Raw genomic sequence first — 13,747 nt, forward strand, 5'->3', positions numbered from 1 at the left:
CTCTCTGAGGCCTTTTTTAATATGGTAACCGTCAGCTACCAGTGCTGCAGGAGCATTGCCACGCTTGTTTATGAACTACAAACAGCTGTGTTTTTACCCAGTTTGCCGCAGTCCCATGCCCCTGTAGAATGATTGACAGCTGCTCTGACTATGCAACAGCTGAGACTGCTGGGACTTCCATAACTGTAACTGCCACTTTAGCTATATAGTTTGGTCTCTTACAATAAGCGATCTACCGGGAGGAGCGACTGTTAATAATATTATGTTATGTTAAACTCAAACTGAGTTCTGGGATCTGATCTGGGATCTGACTGGCTGCTCTGTGTTTTTTGAGATTAAAGCGGGAGTTCACCCAAAAATCAACTTTCTGCAGTTAGATCCAGCATACTGCTGACATCTGCAGTATGCTGGTCTTTTTTTATTTATTTTGGTACTTATCGTTTTAGCAGTATTTGTTCTATGGCTCTGAGCGGGGAATCCTGTGGGGAATGGGCGTTCCCGAAGGGAAGCTAGTTGATTGACGGCCTTCGATAGCGCGTCACGGCTTCCGAAAACAGCCGAGGTGACACTTGGCTGTTTACGGCGCCTGCCGTGTAGAGCTGACTGCGCAGGCGCCGTAAATTGCCGAGTGTCACTCGTGTCAATTTTCAGAAGCCGTGACGCGCTATCGAAGGCTGTCAATCAACTTGCTTGTCTTCGGGAACGCCTATAATCCCCGCTCGGAGCCATAGAAGACATACTGCTAAAACGATAAGTACCAAAATAAAATAAAAAAGACCAGCATACTGCAGATGTCAGCAGTATGCTGGATCTAACTGCAGAAAGTTGATTTTTGGGTGAACTCCCGCTTTAAGTTTAGTTCTTATGTAAATCCCTTCATTTTGTGACTACTTTAGTGGCACGCTTCTCACAAGTTTCTTGTTGTTTTCAGGGAAAGGACAATTTTTTGAACAGCATTACTCAAAGAAAAATGAAGTATGAGGTATGTATTCAATACCTTTTGGGACAGTAAAATTTATTTGCATGACTAATGATTCATTCACTTTGATTTAGTGTTAATTTGTAGACTGATTTAAGCCAAGTTTCAAAGGTGGTGGGATATTTTTTTTTTTTTCTTTTTTACCTTTTATTGAGATTATGTTTATTCTAATATACACTATATTACCAAAAGTATTGGGACGTATGCCTTTACAAGCACATGAACTTTAATGGCATTCCAGTCTTAGTCCACAGGATTCAATATTGAGTTGGCACACCCTTTGCAGCTTTAACTCTTCTGGGAAGGCTGTCAACAAAGTTTAGGAGTGTGTCTATGGGAGTGTTTGATGTGGACGAGAAAGCCTGGCTCACAATCTCTGCTCTAATTCATCCCAAAGGTGTTCTATCGGGTTGAGGTCAGGTCTCTGTGCTCACCGATTCCTCCACCCCAAACTCGCTCATATCTTTATGGACCTTTCTTTATGCACTGGTGTGTAGTCATGTTGGAACAGGAAGGGGCAGTCTCCAAACAGTTCCCACAAAGTTGGGAGCTTGAAAATTTCAAAAATGTCTGATGCCTTAGGAGTTCCCTTCACTGTAACTAAGGGGCCAAGCCCAACCCTTGAAAAACAACCCCACTCCATAATTCCCCCCCCCCTTCACCAAATGATTTGGACCAGTTTACAAAGCAAGGTCCATAAACACATAGAAGAGTGAGTTTGGGGTGGAGGAACATGATTGGCCTGCACAGAGTCCTAACCTCAACCCGATAGAACACCTTTGGGATGAATTACAGCGGAGACTGCGAGCCAGGCCTTCCTGTTCACATCAGTGCCTGACCTCACAAATGCGCTTCTGGAAGAATGGTCAAACATTACCATACTCTCCTAAGCCTTGTGGACAGCCTTCCCAGAAGATGTGAAGCTGTTGAAGCTGCAAAGGGTGGGCCAACTCAATATTGAACCCTACGGACTAAGACTGGGATGCCATTAAAGTTCCTGTGCGTGTAAAGGCAGGTGTCCCAATACTTTTGGTAATCTAATGTATTTTTGGTGGCATCAGATTGATATTGATTGATATTGTTTTGTTTAAAGAGACCTCCCTCAACTTAAATTGCATTAAAAAAAGATACTGCATGCATAGGAAGACTCCCTCTTGATAGCCATGGCATTTTGGCAGACCTGAAATTCTAGGAAACAAAATCCCCAATGGATAAACAATTCTTTCACACGATCTGATCGTTACAGTTTTTCCACCAGCAGAAACATAGGGTCACTATGTGAGGGAAATACCAGCTGACCAGAACTGCACCTTTGGTTCTCATATGTGTATCACATACTGTGATTGCACAGGCTTAGTGTTGTCAGCACCCTGGTTTGTAAGTGACACTGCTATATTTCTATTGCCTTTTCCTGTTGTTTCCAGACATAGCTGTGAAATACTGCACTGCAGGGCTAATGGAGTTGCAATCCTCTGAACGGCAATACAGATTCTAGTTGATTAGGCAACAAAATGGATTGTAGCATTGTTTAAATGGTCAGGACATAACATGGTCAGGAAGTGTTAGTATTTCATATAAGTGCAGGAAGGTTTTTCTTTTTTTTTTACCAAGTGGCATAGGCTTTCATACTCATGTTATATGATGATTCATGATGTGGGATCATATCACTAATCTTCAATGACACTAGGAACAAAAGGGACCTAGCTGAATGTGTCAGAAGGCAATCTTCTGTCTTAACAATGAACTGTTGCAGTCATTGGTGTCATATACAGTACATTATATTGCAGTCTATTGAAACTGTAGGGTATGACTGCTGCAACCATTAAACCATGAATCTGATCTGACCCCAAATGCACCTAAATTAAAAATGGAGCTGAAGGGCAGGAACCTTATAGAATCTGCAAATACCTGCATATGCAAGGTTTAACAGAGACAGTTTTTTTTTTTTTCAACCTGCAGGTTTAATGAAAAAAACAAAACAAACAGACCTATAAGCACTGATCGAATGCTGTTTTTTCAATAGGATTGTTCGACAGTATTCAGTCTACCAAAATTTGGCTAGTTCCCTGTGATACGTATATAGCCAGCTTATGGGGCAGATCCACAAAGGAAGTACGCAGGCGTTTCTAGTGATACGCCGGCGTACTTTCAAATTTCCCGCGTCAAATCTTTGTTTTGAATCCTCAAAACAAGTTACAACGGCATCTGGGTTCGATCCGACAGGCGTACGTCTTAGTACACCTTCGGATCTTAGATGCAATTCTTCGGCCTCCGCTAGGTGGCGTTCCCGTTGTAATCCGCGTCGAGTATGCAAATGAGCTATTTCCGACGATCCACAAACGTACGCGCGGCCGTCGCATTTGTTTACGTCGTTTCCGTTCGGCTTTTTCCAGCGTATAGTTAAAGTTGCTATCTGGTGGCGTACTCAATGTTAAGTATGGCCGTCGTTTTCGCGTCTAATTTTAAAAATTTTACGTCGTTTGCGACGTTCACGTCGAAAACAATGACGTTCTTGCGACGTCATTTAGCGCAATGCAGGGCAGGAAATTTTAGGGACGGCGCATGTGCAGTTCGTTCGGCGCGGGGACGCGCTTTATTTAAATGAAACACGCCCTCTACCCACCGCATTTGAATTCCGCGCCCTTACGCCGCGAGAGATACACTACTCCGCCGTAACTTACGGCGCAAATTCGTTGTGGATTTGAAACAAAGCCAAGTAAGTTACGGCGGCGTAGCGTATCTTAGATACGCTGCGCCGGTGCAGATCTATGTGGATCTGCCCCATGTATTTAATTTGATCTATGTCCCTGCAAATTCTCTTAAATGTTAGGTCTAGGTTGTACATGGAGCTTCTACTTCTCTCTAGGCAAAATTAAGACTCATCCACCCCTAGCGCTGTGCCACTCCCCCAACCTTTTAGCAGATTTGAAAACGTAATTGGCCCGTGGAGGCTCTGGCACTTAGAAGTTGAGTGATGGAGAATAGTTTGGCCTTCAAAGAGTCCATACTTATTTTTAGAATTAAGGAGCCATCAAATCCTTGTGTATAGCTTTGGTTTCTAATCAAAAGAGCTTCAAAGGGATATATCTAAAAAATTATAACGCACTTGCCAGATAGTATTGTTATCTTGGGCACTTTTTAGGCCATGTCTGCTTATTTTCAATATATTCTGCGTTTTATATTGCCACTTAATAACCTTCTCTAATGTAAACAATATGTCCAACTTAGATTTTCCTGTCATCCTATTTTCCCTTTGTAGCATTGACAATCTACAATTTATCTTGATGTGTCATTACAAAGATCCTTGCTTAGCAGATGGTTCAATCTGTTTCTATCGGTGTCCATGACACCAACATATTTGAAACTAAAATGGAAATATATTTTTTTCAATCTCTTTTGAGCTGCATGCTAGGTTTAGTAAAATATATATGTAAAAACTCAAAGAAAATGGGAGTTGAAGCATAACCTTTTTAGCAAAACTCTACCAAAACAATACTTAAATTATGTAAAATATTGTACAGTAAGTGATGGAAAACCGGCTAAATTCCTAATCAGCACCAATCACACAATGATTGATCTTTTCTTTGAAAATGATGTGTGTGCAGAAAGGAAATATTGGACTCTTTCCTGTCTTTAACATTTTAAACAGAAAATACAAGAACCTCGGGCAAACCCTGGAAAGGTATCTTTACTTGAGATTGGATCCATGCCGTTGCCGCCTACGAGACAAGCCAGGATGGCAGTTGTTGAAAGGCAAAATCTAAATCCTGCTAATTTATATTCTTGCTTCACAAGAAAATGTTCTGACTCTCAAGAGAAACATTTGAAAGAAGAGAATGAGAAAGGGAAAAATAGATCATCCATTAGTGAATATTTTGACTTTCTGTCTGACATAGAACGTGAACCAAGTCACCTTCTCAGTAGAGAGCTCTGTAACAGCAAATGCTCTCATCAAAATATTTCATCTGCCGCTCAGAAAATTCCTGCCAAGACCAAAGGAAAGCATTTAGAAAGTGTATCTGGTGACCGCGATTTCTTTCAAATGGAATCTGACCGCACTTTCTTCCAGCAGATGTCCTCCTCCGAGATGAAGACGCTTGATAATGAGCAACCTGAGTGCAATGATATATTTCATTGTAATCTCTCTGAGACCAATATGCTTCCTGAAAATGAGTTAAAGGAGAACAAGCTTTGCTGCCCAACTCACCAGGGTATCCTCCAGCAGCCTCGTGCTTACCAGCGTGACTCTGATTCTAGCAGCGATAACTCTGTGTGCCAAAATTTAACACATCAAAAATACAACCTGCAAAGTCTTTTTAGCAAGTTTTCTTATCTTTATAAACAGAGAAATCTTCCAACCATTCAGAATGTTATTAAGCAAGCTAAAGAATTGTACAGCATACAAGCTGATAGCACACAGAACATTCGGGGTCTTTCGTTTATTAAAGATTTGCCATTTGGAAAGTATTTACCGTTCATAGAGTCAAACAGGCTAAATAAAGGTTGCACTACTTCTGATCCATATGACAACAAGGTAAAGGTTTACAGCATTGGCCAATCAGATGTAGATGATAAAAATTCTGAACAACTGGTGCTGTTTGAATTGTCTATGAGGGAAGGATCAGAAGATTGTGATGGCCAAAAATGCTATTCTGTCACAGGAGAAAGTGCCAGTTTGGTCTCGCTTGCATTCCTGAAGTTTCCTAATAAGTATTTCAAACTGATGGACTACTCTTTTGATGAACTTTTGGATTACTTCATCTGCACATTGCCAGACTTTCATGTTGACAAGAATCAGTTTAAAGGTCTATATTGGCATTCTCTTGGCTGCAGGAATCTCCAAGAACCCCAGCCAGCCTGTTTACTTATGTTCACATCAGACCTTTTCTTTATTTTATTTCTGGGCCATGCTCCGAAACTTATTTGTTCTCTTCCTCTGACTTCTTTGCAAGAAATTCACATTTGTTTTGGCGGACAAAGTGTACACCTCCTGGGAACATTTGAGTCCTCGCCTCTGGCTGTATATACATTTGACAACCGCTGTACCCTGCAGCTATGTCAAGACTTAGCAAAAATGTTGATGCCTGAATTGAGCTACGAAAGACTCGTCAGTCATCCATTGCTGAGTATGGATCTGATGGAACTGTCAACTGACTGGAATGCTGATGTATCTGACATTGTCTGCTCTAATGGCTTTAAACTGACTTGTAACTTCAAAAATGCATTAGCAGATATGGTCTATCTCATTCATGAGAACATCAACGGCTTCAAGCCACCATTAGGAGATATGCGTTTGTTGATGTACACAGCCATTAAAGTTGAAACAGGGAGGGCGCAGGGTGTGTATACATGGCTAGCGCTTACAAACACATCTGTTGCTCTTGTACATGACGAAGCATTGCTTCCAGGCTTGTGTTCTTTATCTTCAACTTTTAACCAAATAAAAATCCACAGTTTGACTGAGGTCAGATGCATTATCTTTACAGACAAAGATAATTTAACAAAAATGACTCTCGTTTTCTCCAGTAGTGGCAATGAGCTGCACACGCCTGTGGAAACAGATGGCTTAATTTCAGTTATTTCCGAGATGCCTGCAGAGCACAGGTTATCTTCAGTAACTGATGCATGGAGACTTACCTTCAGCTCCCATAAACATGCACTTTTTCTTATTAAACATCTCACAAACTAGTCAACCTGTAAAAAAAAAAATGTATGTATGCCATATCTACTTTGATTATAACCCCTTCATGGTCAGGGTATTTTGTGCCTTCATGATCAGAGTTTTTCTTTTCAGTGGAGATCTGGCCACCATGGCTTCACAAGATTAAATAAGCCTTGCTGTTTCATTCCCTGGGTTATTCTAGCATACAGTGGATTCCCTGCTCACCATGTTGATCAGTAATGGTAAAGAATATGTATTAATGGGGGCCACAAGCCTCAATGGACTACTGGTTGTACAAGCGAAACTCAACTGTCTGGAAAGGGCTTTTAAGGGCTTTTAAGCACATTCAGGTCACCTGGGCATGCAAGTTTATTCCCATAGAGCAGGGAGACAATTTCTCTGATGTTGACATACCCAACTCAAAGTAAACCATAACTGGACACGATTTTCTTACCTGCCCAATCTCCTATTTTCAATCTTTCAGCTAGGTTGGTGCCCATAGACATGACATTGTTGACTTTTTTTTACACGCTTGTGGTTTAACTGACCTAGTTGTAACCTAAACAGGCACTGTGTACATTTATAATTTTTATGAACTTCATGAGATTAAGATGAAAAAAAAAAAACTAACTAAATGACTTATGCTTGATTGCAAAGCTTCACAATTTGTGTGTTCAATTTCCTTTATGTGCGATTCAATATAATCTGTTAGTGACTTTATTTTGTCACGGTAGCTTGACACTTTTGAATTTGACATTGCAATGAATAAAATATCGATTGGGAAAGTAATAATGTTTTCTATATTTTATTGCATTTCCCTGTTCATTTACTGCAGTCTCCAAAATTACTAGCATTTTATAGACACTTATTCAGACAATTGATTTGTAATAAGTCTACAGCACAGGATTATGAAATTAAGTTTCTTATTACCTTGCAATGGCATTATGTGCCCAAATTTTCCTGTAAACCACTCATCCTTGTCTAAAATAAAGTGGTTCTATAGCCATCTATATAAAAAGGATTTCATTTCTGATTATTTTTTTTTTCCTTTTGATACCTGACTGCAACTATAGTCTAGAAATAGAGTATGAACAAGTATTAACTGAACACAGACTTTGACCTCATAAAATCAATTACAAAACAAATTTTATAGATTCATATTTAAATATTTGCACTGCATTACTGCATGCACTTGTGATGCACGTTAAAGCGAAGGTTCACCCTAAAACAATTATATACCATTACATCCAGCATACTTCCGACATCTACAGTATTCTGTTTTTTTTTGCCGTACATACCGTTTTATTGTTATTTCCCCCCGGATTCCGGCTTCCGCCGTACTAGGCGTTTCTATCCAGAGGTTAGATGATTGACGTCTGGTGAAAAACTTCCCTTGGCGCATAAGGCGCGTCACCAGTTTTCTGTAACTAGCCGGCCTGCGAGTCGGCTCTATATGGCGCCTGTGCAGTCAGCTCTACACGGCGGACGCAGGCGCCGTATAGAGCCGAGTCGCAGGTCGGCTAGTTACAGAAAACTGGTGAAGCGCCTTAAGTGCCAGGGGAAGTTTTTCACCAGACGTCAATCATCTCGGGTCCTCATTGGATAGATTGATAGCAGCAGCGCACAGGTGCCCCAAGAGCTCTGCTCGAGCCCTTTAGAAGAGGAGGATCAGGGCACCTCTGTGCAAATGTCTGTTATTTAAAAAAACAAAGCTTTACAACCCTTTTGATTGCACTTTGATACAGTTGACGATTACCTGTCACATTTACTCAGCACGGGCTACTGTTTGTTAAATTAGCTTTTTCTTTCCTGGGTATGCACTTCTGTTTAAACAGTGATGCTGGCTCTGGGGAATAGTTTGTCTACACCGTATCTGAGGAAAGGCTATACTTTAAAAATTAAAGGTCGATAAACAGGGATTAAATTGTGGATGCCTATGCCATCTATCAAGGAGGCATGGTGGTATGCAATTTAAAGCGGGAGTTCAACCAATTCTTTTTTTTTTTTCAATTTTCCCCCTAGCTTCATACTCGTTTTGTCTAGGGGAATCGGCTATTTGTTTTAAAATATGATCCGTACTTACCCGTTTTCGAGATGCATCGTCTCCGTCGCTTCCGGGTATGGGTCTTCGGGAGCGGGCGTTCCTTCTTGATTGACAGTCTTCCGAGAGGCTTCCGACGGTCGCATCCATCGCGTCACTCGTAGCCGAAAGAAGCCGAACGTCGGTGCGGCTCTATACTGCGCCTGCGCACCGACGTTCGGCTTCTTTCGGAGAATCGTGACGCGATGGATGCGACCGTCGGAAGCCTCTCGGAAGACTGTCAATCACGAAGGAACGGCCAGTCCCGCAGCCCATACCCGGAAGCGGCGGAGAAGATGCATCTCGAAAACGGGTAAGTACGGATCATATTTTAAAACAAATTGCCGATTCCCCTAGACAAAACGAGCATGAAGCTAAGGGGAAAAGGTGTTGGCTATGGGTGAACCTCCGCTTTAAAAGCATCCTTTGACTTGCTCCTCAAAATACACAAAATCCTAAGGTATTACTTTGTTTTGGCAGTAATGTACAGTATAAAATAGCAGTCATGACAAGGGTCGTCATGTGTTTTAGTCCTACATTAAGGGCTGGTTCACACTTGTAAAGAGCATAATTTTTTACATTAAAAAAATGCAAATGCAATAGTTTTCTATGCACCTCTTTCATGCTTCCTCACTGCTGTCAGGTGCAGAGCAGTGTGGAAAAAATGCAACATGGCTCAGCTGAGTTGCCATGCATAGAAATGAATAGAATTCCACTTTGAGACATTCCATTAACATTTGGAGTGGGGCACCATTGTCCATTGTGTTACCTTGTGGGGAGCTGTGTTTTTGTTATACAGAAAAACTGTTTTCTTCAGAAATCTGAACTGACATTTACAGAGTAGAAAAAACATACTCTTTGTATGCGTTATCTGAGTTTTGTCCTCGACCACTCCCAGGTAACCCAAGGCCTCACACACACTAGGCATTTAGCCCTGGTGTGTGAGGCTCCTGTGTTTAACTGTGGCTTCAGGGCACAGGCGCAACATCCAGCCCCACTGCTGGCTACCTGTCAGACTCTGAGAGTAGAGTGTGTTTGATGCCCCTAATTACTAAATAGCGTTTGTTGCTGGTATTGATCAAATGATTACCTGTGTGTGAGTAGTTTAAGGAAAACTGAAGTAACATATACTTAACCAAACCACTGGTAGTTGTGAACACAACAAAAAAATCCAGGTACCTACACATTAAAGCGGTATTCAAAAGCAGAGGTGTTGCTTTCCAAATTCCTCCTTCTCAGCTTCTAGCCTTACTATTATTACCACTGGTGTACAGGTTCTCTTAAATATCCAGGTGTCTGGATTACCCCAAATTACTCCACTTTATTTGTGGCAAATTTCCCCTCTTTGATTTAGGAATGACACTAAAATTTAAAACCGTAGGATAGTCTTCCACTCTCTTTTATGGATTGTATCACAGCATATTAAATGTCTGTACTACCTAAATTGTTATACTTGTTTGAAACCCTCCCAGTCACAGTCCCCATGTCTCCTTTACGTAGCTCTCACCGGGCTTTTATAAATTTATATGGCAATATAAAACACATAGAATTGCTAGCTCTGTGTTGTATCCTTCAAAGACCAGAGGTGGATTGGGTGCTCCTGATCCGACTGATTACTATGTGGCTACTAATTTACGTCAGTTAGTATCCTGGTATGGGTCTGCTTAGTATGCCCCTAACAGATGAACTGAAATAGAAAGTGCCCAAATGCATCCCATACATCCCAACTATTTGATTTGGTCTGCTTCTGCACAGACTCTTAAAACAGTGAAACCCTACTCGTTTCACTCATCATCTGGCAGCGATTTAAGCAAAAACATTTCATTGCGTCTCTGAGCTCCCTCTTAATTAACATTCTATATAACCCAGAGATTCCATAAAGTCTCTCAGACTGAAATAAAACCTTGGGCCCAAAACTCATATATTCGAACTAAAATATATTCTCTGTCCAACCACCCAAAAACCTTTGCACTTTTAAAGACTTAAGGCTACACAAAAAATGACCTACTTGTATGTTTTATTCTTATTTGCAAATTAGGCATTATATGCCTATGCTACAGCCTCAACCCACACAATTTGAATTTGAGTTCAATTTATAAGCTCCTTCAAAATGCTTCTTCTGTGACTTATGATTATCATTCATACATGAAGTGGGAGAAGGAATTGCAATGCACTATTCCTTTGCCTAAATTGAATAAAATTTGGGAGACCGCTGCTAGGTCATCTTTGTGTTGTTTATAAGGAAACTATTTACAGAATGATGATGCTTTGGTACAAAACTCCTGAAGTCCTTTATGCATATAATCCTGACATACCTACATTGTGTTGGAGATGCAATTGAGAGACTGGTACACGATACCATATTTTCTGGAAATCGGTACATGTGCAACCCCTCTGATAAACAGTGGTTAAGTTCTTAGACCATCTGTTAGATACTACATTACCATTAGATCCTATCCATTGCCTTCTTGGCTTACCATACCCAGGTACCAAATACTTTAAAAGACTAGTCACCCATGCATTGACAGCTGCTAGGAGGCATTTCTCACTAGCCTGGAGATCCACCAACACAACCTCTTAACACCAACCAATAGATACTGTATCAGATATAATAAAGATGGAATATCTCACTGCAAACTTGTAAGACACCTTGAAAAAGAGTTGTAAAATGATGCTAGTCAAATCTTTTGTTTGTCATACAATATTAGTGCAGTGGTTTATAAAACCTATAAAAAAAGTTAATCTTGTAGCACAGAAACAGAGTATAATGCTCCACTTTTTCAGCAGACACACCAGCTTAGAGATCTGCCCCTGAAGTAATGTTTCTGCCGTATTATACTGTGTCCCAGCTCGGCTTCACCCGATAAATATTGTTACTCTGTCTGCTAATAACTTTCACCACTTAATGTAATGGTTCTTCGGGAGTTCTCACCTGAAAATTAAGCCAAAAAATAAGAAAGAAGTGCTGCCTCAGGCTTCGGTCAGAATGGCACTGGCAGCATCCCCTCCCCTTGGTACCTCACACTCAGTGAAATCTGCACTCTAAAGTATCTGTGGCAACACAGGGGGAGTACGACTCAGATTCATCTATACAAATGTCACAAATTACATCTTTTACAGACCCTGCTCATTCTTTTGTTATGAGGCAATTTGAAAAAAATGCTTGTCGTTATACGTCGGCAGTTTGAAGAGGAATATCGTTGTTATGGCAGCTGTGGGTGGTCTGCTTTCAGATAAAAGTGGTTTCTGCAGCAGATTCGCTGCAAAATTACTTTTATCTGGGGCGGGAGAGGGCCCCGCCACACTCCGGTCGTCTCCACCGATTAACGTTGCCACGCTGCTGTCTCAGCCAATGAGGAGGGAAGTCCCGGACAGTCGAGTCTCTCGTGCAACATCGCTGGTTCTAGATGGCCCTCAGGCAAGTATTAGGGGGGCTGCTGCGCACAGAAGTTTTTATTTTATCTTAATGCAAGATAAAAAAAAAACTTCTGCCTTTACAACCACTTTAACCCCAGGAGCACTGGAAGATCAGCACTATGAGTAGGAGCCAGGGGCAATGGGAAGACTTCTATACCATGCAGCAACCTATATATATATATATATATATATATATATATATATATATATATATTATATATATATATATATATATATTATATATATATATTTCAGCTTTAAGTACATTTTTGTTTTTATTACAGCCTTTTTCCACCTACTGTTTAAAGGAGATCTATAGTCACAGCATACACTCTCCTTTTATAACATCAGCATTACAACAGTAATACAGGACATTTTTATTTTTGACAGTCTAATATAAGCTTATTTATAAAATATCCTTTCATGTTGTGAATGCTGCCTATCTGCTGCCCATCTGTTTCCAAAACTTCCTGGATTGTGCTTTGTATCTTCTCCTCTGCTGTTTACGTTTAATTTCTAAGGACTATATATCCCATGGTACCTTGCTGTCTGCAAGCATCAATCTCTGTACTGCCTCCTGAAACCCCTCCTCTTAGCACCTCTGTAGTTCAGAAGGCAGGCTCTGTGAAATGTGTGACACAGCAGTGCCTATCAATAGGGCATAGTGAAAATGTGTCACAGAATTCAAGAAAGTAAATGTCTCAGGATCTTCACAAAGCAAATTTACAAATTTCAAGATTGTTCATATTAATAGGAATAGTAATAATATAAAATCCAATGTATAAATTAATGATTAAGTCATGATTTTACATGGATACAGTTTGACCCTTCTTTCTGCTGGAAAGGCCAGGCCATTCCGTTTGACTTTTAGGAAACTACAGCATACTGTATATTTAAATCCCTTTTGAAATAACAATTGTGTGTAGCTTCTGCAAGGTAAATCAGAAACTGAAATATGTAGAGGTCTACGTAGAGGAAAACTGAACCATAGATTGCAGTGGTGTAAGGCCACCATTCTCTCAGCCAAGAGAATATGCTGCGTTTATCATTACTTAGTACAGCCAGACATTGCTAGGTTAGGTTAACTTTTTCTTTAAAAACAAACCAGTGCCCGTGAGACAGTAAGATTTGTTGGAGTTATCAAATGCTGAATTTATAACCTGTGGAATAAAGTTTTAGAGCATTTATTTTTAAAACAAAGTTTGGAATGTGTTGGTTCCCTGGAGCTGGGCATTGTAACTCTAAGGTCTCTGAGATATCAAGCTTTTATGTGGAGCTAAGGAGAAAATGGGAAAATGAAAATATGACCTGGGGTCATGCAGTACATAGCTGACATATTGCATTCTAGCCAGTGGGCGAGATAGCCAAAGATTCACTTTAACTGGAGAAATCAACATCTTAAACATTTAACTACCTTCTGACTCTGACGATCTCTGGAGATTAAAAAAAAATTCAATTTCTGCCACTTAACAATACAGTGTTTTCAGACTATACATAATAACTTGAAATATTATTTAGATTAAAGCGGAGTTTCACCCAAAAAACAAGTATATAACATTACATTCTGTATACCTCAAACATGTACAGTATGCTGTTTTATTTTTTTGGG

At 40.3% G+C, this 13,747-nt stretch overlaps 1 protein-coding gene across 3 annotated transcripts in view; it reads left to right on the forward strand.

Annotated features, from left to right (window-relative positions):
* The window catches only part of KIF16B (kinesin family member 16B), a 452,854-nt gene that overhangs the window by 307,371 nt on the left and 131,736 nt on the right, over window positions 1-13,747 (forward strand). For 2 of the 3 annotated variants that reach the window (XM_040351273.1, XM_040351275.1), the window contains 2 exons: window positions 932-982; window positions 4,629-7,430. In XM_040351273.1, coding sequence (XP_040207207.1) covers window positions 932-982; window positions 4,629-6,668 — 2,091 coding nt within the window. In that variant the 3' untranslated portion in view covers window positions 6,669-7,430. Of the gene's footprint in view, window positions 1-931; window positions 983-4,628; window positions 7,431-13,747 lie in introns of those variants that run through there. The other variant, XM_040351274.1, reaches the window with a different exon arrangement.

Source organism: Rana temporaria, chromosome 4 (assembly GCF_905171775.1).
Source record: "Rana temporaria chromosome 4, aRanTem1.1, whole genome shotgun sequence".
Taxonomy (NCBI): Eukaryota; Metazoa; Chordata; class Amphibia; order Anura; family Ranidae; genus Rana; species Rana temporaria.